The 5,312-nt window shown below is 35.5% G+C and overlaps 1 protein-coding gene across 1 annotated transcript; it reads right to left on the bottom strand.

Annotated features, from left to right (window-relative positions):
* Positions 1-2,588: 2,588 nt before the first annotated feature.
* Positions 2,589-4,220, bottom strand: LOC131181377 (uncharacterized). The gene is made up of 2 exons (XM_058149425.1): positions 3,404-4,220; positions 2,589-3,256 (listed from the first exon to the last, which is right to left on the bottom strand). Exons 1-2 carry the CDS (start codon positions 4,218-4,220, stop codon positions 2,589-2,591), a joined length of 1,485 nt encoding a protein of 494 aa, XP_058005408.1.
* Between the last annotated feature and the right edge of the window lie 1,092 nt (positions 4,221-5,312).

The following is a 5,312-nucleotide window of genomic DNA, read 5'->3' as shown; positions in this document are numbered from 1 at the left end:
CTGCCCCAACTCCCTCTATCTCACTACAGTGGTTAGCAATGAATTGATGGCTCTTGGCTTTAAACTCTGTGCTACTCTATGCCTCTTTCCATTTTTGCATTGTACTATTAGGCACGATTACCTTGGATTTTCCTTTCCTGACATTGCACATTAGCGCCTTGTAGCGCTCTGCAGCCTTACGCCTCCAAGCTTCCTTTACTAGTGGAGTCACCTCTTGCCAATCAAAGTATTTCTGTTATAAAACAAATAAAAATTAAGACAGTTGTATTAGTATGATAATATTTTAGAAAAAAATTGACAACATTTCTCCTTAATTTTGGACAATCCAGCCTAGTTATTAGGTATTAATTGCACCTGTTAAAAACACTTCATTTATTCTCAACAACAAATAACATCCACCCTAACTACAACAACTCACAACAATATATATTTTCAACATCCTCAACACACAAGCTGTACATAGAACATTTAAGCAATAATATACTTCAATTGTGTTCTTTTACATTAATTCACAAATTCTCATCACTTAAATGATATTTGTTCGTAACATTCTTTTTTGAGGTTTCATAAGCTATGCAAATTAGTTATCTAATAGCTAATTATATTTAAATATTTATTTTATTACCTGAAATTCATCCTAGTAAAACTCTTTTGTTTCAGGCGTGATAGTTTTCCAACAGTGCCCCTCTGGGTCCATCCTCTCCTTGATGATATTCTTCATCTTATTAGCACATTCCTCAGATGGATGTAACCTGTACAAAAGAAAGACAACAAATATATTGATTTTATGTAAATGTAGAAACATGGTACTTCAATTGCCAATGATATGTAATACCAAATCATAGGTAAAGTTAATTAATTTTTAATACTTACGTGCCATTAATGAGCTTTATTTGTTTCTTTCTTCCAAATGTAGTGAGTGATAGGTCATCCATCGATGATATTGGTGCTGCCCCAACTGAATGACCTTCATGACCAGAGGTTGATCCAATTGCAGGCTCAGAAGATGGGGTAATAGGTGGTGGCAGTGGAGGTGGAGGTGTAGCTCGATGTTGTGTTGAAGCAGTAGACCCCTCCGGATCTGGTGTCGACCTCCCAGTGGATCGTGAAGGAACCTGAGGCTGACCCTGTGTAGATTAGTCTAGTTGATCATTGGGCTCATCCTACACAGGCAACTGCCTTGACTGTGAATGACCCAACAAACCTCCCCTGCGACCATTGCCTGCCATCCTGCATAAATAATTGTATTAATTAGTTAGCTTCATTCAACTTATGATACATAATACAGATGAAATTTTCCAATAGTTAGAATTTATACTTCAAGTTTAGAAATATAAATTCATTAAGAGAAATACCTAATTCTAATTAGTATCACTATCATATACATCATGGCATTCCTCATCGCTTTCTTAGTTCAATTCAAGCTCTTCTTCATCTTCAATATCCTCTTCATTAATTTTAACTAGTACACCATTTTGATCATTCAAATATTGTTGTTGATCATCATCATCTTCAATTTGAATCAATGGGACTTCCATTTCATCTTCTTGAAATGGTTCTTCCCATGCAGGGGGGGGGGGGGGTTGTCACATTCACTTGCTCAAGAAGATCAATAACAGTTTGCTCAAGTTTATATTTTGGATGAATCTTTGTTCCCACATTTGTTGTTGGATCAAACTAATCACATTTAAACAATATAGTTCTTTTGATTGGTAATCCAGGGTACTCCAATCATAGCACTTCAATTAATTGTCCATAGTAGTCACTTTCATTAGTACTATAATTAGTCCCCTTGATACATACCCAACTGTTCATCGTTGCCCTATGCGAACCATGACTTTTAGTGTGAAATTTATAACCATTAACTACATAACTATTGTAGGACATAACACTTCTTAATGGACCCTTTGATAGAACCTTTAAAAACTGGCTTGATATATTGTTGGAGGGATTGTGAATATATTTATTGAACCACTTATCAAATTCACGCTCTAGTTTCTCATCAACTTGTTTATCATTGATATTTGGATTGGCCATGTGTAACTCATTAACAAAAATGCTGCACACAATTAAAATAGTTAATTACATGTTTGGAATCAATAATGGCATTGCAATAATTATAATAAATGAATATTAGAAAAACTTAATGTATGATTTTACATCTATACAATTCAACAAGATATACATTTGTGCTGCTTGAAATTCTTGTTCTGTGAGATATCTAACCTTTCCTTTTCCCAGTGGTCTACCGGAATGAGTGAAAATTGATAGATTCCCTGAATGTTCATCCATATGTTCGACTGCATCATCCTTGAGTGGAACCTTTCGATGCCTTGTGTTGACATGGGGTTCAAAATAATGAGCGCAGAATGACGATGCTTCTTCAACTAAGTATGCATTGCATATGGAACCTTCCACTTTGGCTTTATTTTTCACATTATTTTTTAACTTCCTAAGGTACCTGTACCATTTACTATTTAGTCACAACAAAGTTTTTATTTCTCCATGTAATGATAGTATACAACAATACATTAAACTAGTTACCTCTCAAATGGATACATCCACCGATATTGCACAGGACCAGTAATCTATGCTTCAAAAGCCAAATGCACTGGGAGATGTTCCATGGAGTCAAAGAAACTTGGAGTGAATATACGCTCTAGTTTACATAATATTATAGGAATCTCTTCATTGAGCTGTAACATGGCTTCTACTCTAAGTGTTGTTGAAGTTAACTCTCTAAAGAAATTGCTCAATTTGGTCAATGCTTGCCACACATATTTTGGAAGCAATTCCCTAAATGCTATTAGGAGTAATCTTTGCATAAAGACATGACAATCATGGCTTTTCATCCCAAACAACTTTAGTTTTTGCATGTCTATACACCTGCCCATGTTTGACACATAACCATCTGGGAATCTAAGATTTTTAAGCCATTCACACAACACTACTTTTGATTGTTTGTCTAACGTGTAACATGCTTTAGGATACTTTCCTGTTGCCATATCCCTCTCTAACACAGGTCGGTGACAAAACTCTTTCAAATCTTCCATTGATTTTGCATTGTCCTTTGTCTTCCCTTCAACATTCATCATAGTATTAAAAATATTTTCAAATACATTTTTCTCCGTATGCATGACATCCAGGTTGTGGCAAAGCATGTTAGTACTCCAATATGGAAAATCCCAAAAAATGCTCCATCTCTTCCAACCCGTGTTTTTTGCTTTGCAATTGTTATTCTCATCTGCACCCATATCTGTGACACACATTAATCCTAGATATTCTATTTGTTATAAAATTTCCTCACCAGATAGAATGGGGGGAGCACTTTTTGTAACTGTCTTGTTCTTTCTAAAAGCAATTTTATTCCATCTGAAATGATGGTTAGCTAGTAAGAATTTACGGTGATTATCAAACCATGATTGTTTACCACCCTTTGTCAATGTGAATGCATCTGAATCGCCCCTACAATATGGACAAGCAGTCTTGCTTTTTGTGCTCCAACCGGATAACATTGAATATGCAGGGAAATCACTTATTGTCCATAATAACGCAACCCTCATATTAAAATTATTCTTCTTTGATGCATCATATGTCTCAACTCCAACTTCCCACAGCTGTTTCAACTTTGCAATAAGGGGCCGTAAGTGCACATCCAATTTGTCTTTTGGGTTTCTTGGACCAGGAACTATTATCGTTAGGAACATATACTCTTCCTTCATACATAACCAAGGAGGAAAATTGTAAGGAGTGACAATGACTGGCCAAGATGAATATTGTTGTCCAGACTGACCAAATGGTTGAAACCCATCGGTGCACAGGCCTAGCCTTACATTCCAAACCTCAGCAGCAAATGAAGGATGTGTTTTATTAAAATGCTTCCATGTAGTTGCATCTGAACAATGACGCATTACCCCATCTTTATGGTCATGCTCAGCATGCCATCTCATTTCTTTTGCTGTTGCATTCGAAGCATATAATCTTTGCAATCTCTGTGTGAGAGGAAAGTAGTACATTTTCTTATGTGGGACATTGGTTTGAAAATTAGAAGAGCCTCGACTATGTTGTTTGAACCGTGGATGGTCACAAAATTTGCAATTTGTTAACTCACTATCTTCATCCCAATATAACATACATCCATTAGTACAACAATGAATCTTCTCAACAGGTAGGCCCAATGCTTGGACCAACTTCTTTGCACAGTAAAAGTTTTCAGTCATTAAATTTTCATCCGGTAACACCTCTTTCATAAGTTGACAAATGTCATCAAAACACTTTTATGACAAATGATGTTCTGCCTTGATGTTCAACATCCTTGCAACAACTAAGAGCTGCGAATGGCTTTCACAACCTAGCCACACCTCTTGATTAGTAGCTTGTAACATGTCATACAATTTTTGAGCTGATGGATTTGGAGGCTCCTCCATTACATCCTGAAAGAAATCAGGACCTGCTGCATCCATTACCATTTGCTCATATGTATTGCTTGTGCTATTATCAACCTCTTGAACAGACTCCGCTATCATAACATTTATGTTTTGACTATCAATATTAATTGTGCGAGGTTCCCCATGTAGAATCCATTTATAATAATATAGCACGAATCCATGCTTCATCAAATGTAACCGAATTGTATTCTCATCAGCATAATTACGATTCTGACACTTTCGATGATTACATGGACACTTCAGTTTATCCCCATCCATCCACTCTGGATGTTGCTTAGAAAATGTTATGAATTGTTCAATACCTTCTACGAATTTTGAGGTCAATAGACCATCTTTTAACCTAGCATACATCCATCTTCGATCTGATCCCATTTTGCTAATAGCTGTGTAATAATTAAGTGAATATTAGTAATGATATGTCATATATCAGAATTACATCATATCCCCAATCATGCGTTTAAAGGTAAGGCCCTAACCCAATTAGAATTGTATCATCTCTACCAATAACAGACAGATAATGACATGTCATATATTTGTAAAAATTTCGGCAGCATCTCCCATTAGTTCTCAAATTGCACAACATAAAGTCTGCACCCAGAGAACAATGAGAGATGTTACGAAATTTCTACAAATATATAATGCATATTTATATCCATCATATTCCTATGTAGAGTATACAATTCCAATTTGTCCAACAGGACAATCCATTGTCCACTGACATTAATTGTCAGTAGGACATTGGACGGGTTTTCTAAGGTTATTATGTGACAAATTTGATTAAAAAAAAAAAAACTATTAAGATATATAGAAAATCTAGAATAGTGTCCAACAATAGAAAAAATTATCACCTCAAAAATTGATATG

The sequence above is a fragment of the Hevea brasiliensis genome, chromosome 7 (assembly GCF_030052815.1).
Source record: "Hevea brasiliensis isolate MT/VB/25A 57/8 chromosome 7, ASM3005281v1, whole genome shotgun sequence".
Taxonomy (NCBI): Eukaryota; Viridiplantae; Streptophyta; class Magnoliopsida; order Malpighiales; family Euphorbiaceae; genus Hevea; species Hevea brasiliensis.
Note: the sequence above shows the minus strand (reverse complement) of the source record. Positions and strands in the feature narration are given on the sequence as shown.

What these genes read in the sequence shown, in the direction of transcription:
- LOC131181377 (XM_058149425.1), bottom strand. Translation starts at nt 4,220, where the DNA reads ATGACTGAAAACTTTTACTGTGCAAAGAAGTTGGTCCAAGCATTGGGC. An exon ending in ATCATGGTTTGATAATCACC is followed by an intron (nt 3,257 to 3,403) that starts GTAAATTCTTAC and finishes TGTGTGTCACAG; the next exon opens with ATATGGGTGCAGATGAGAAT.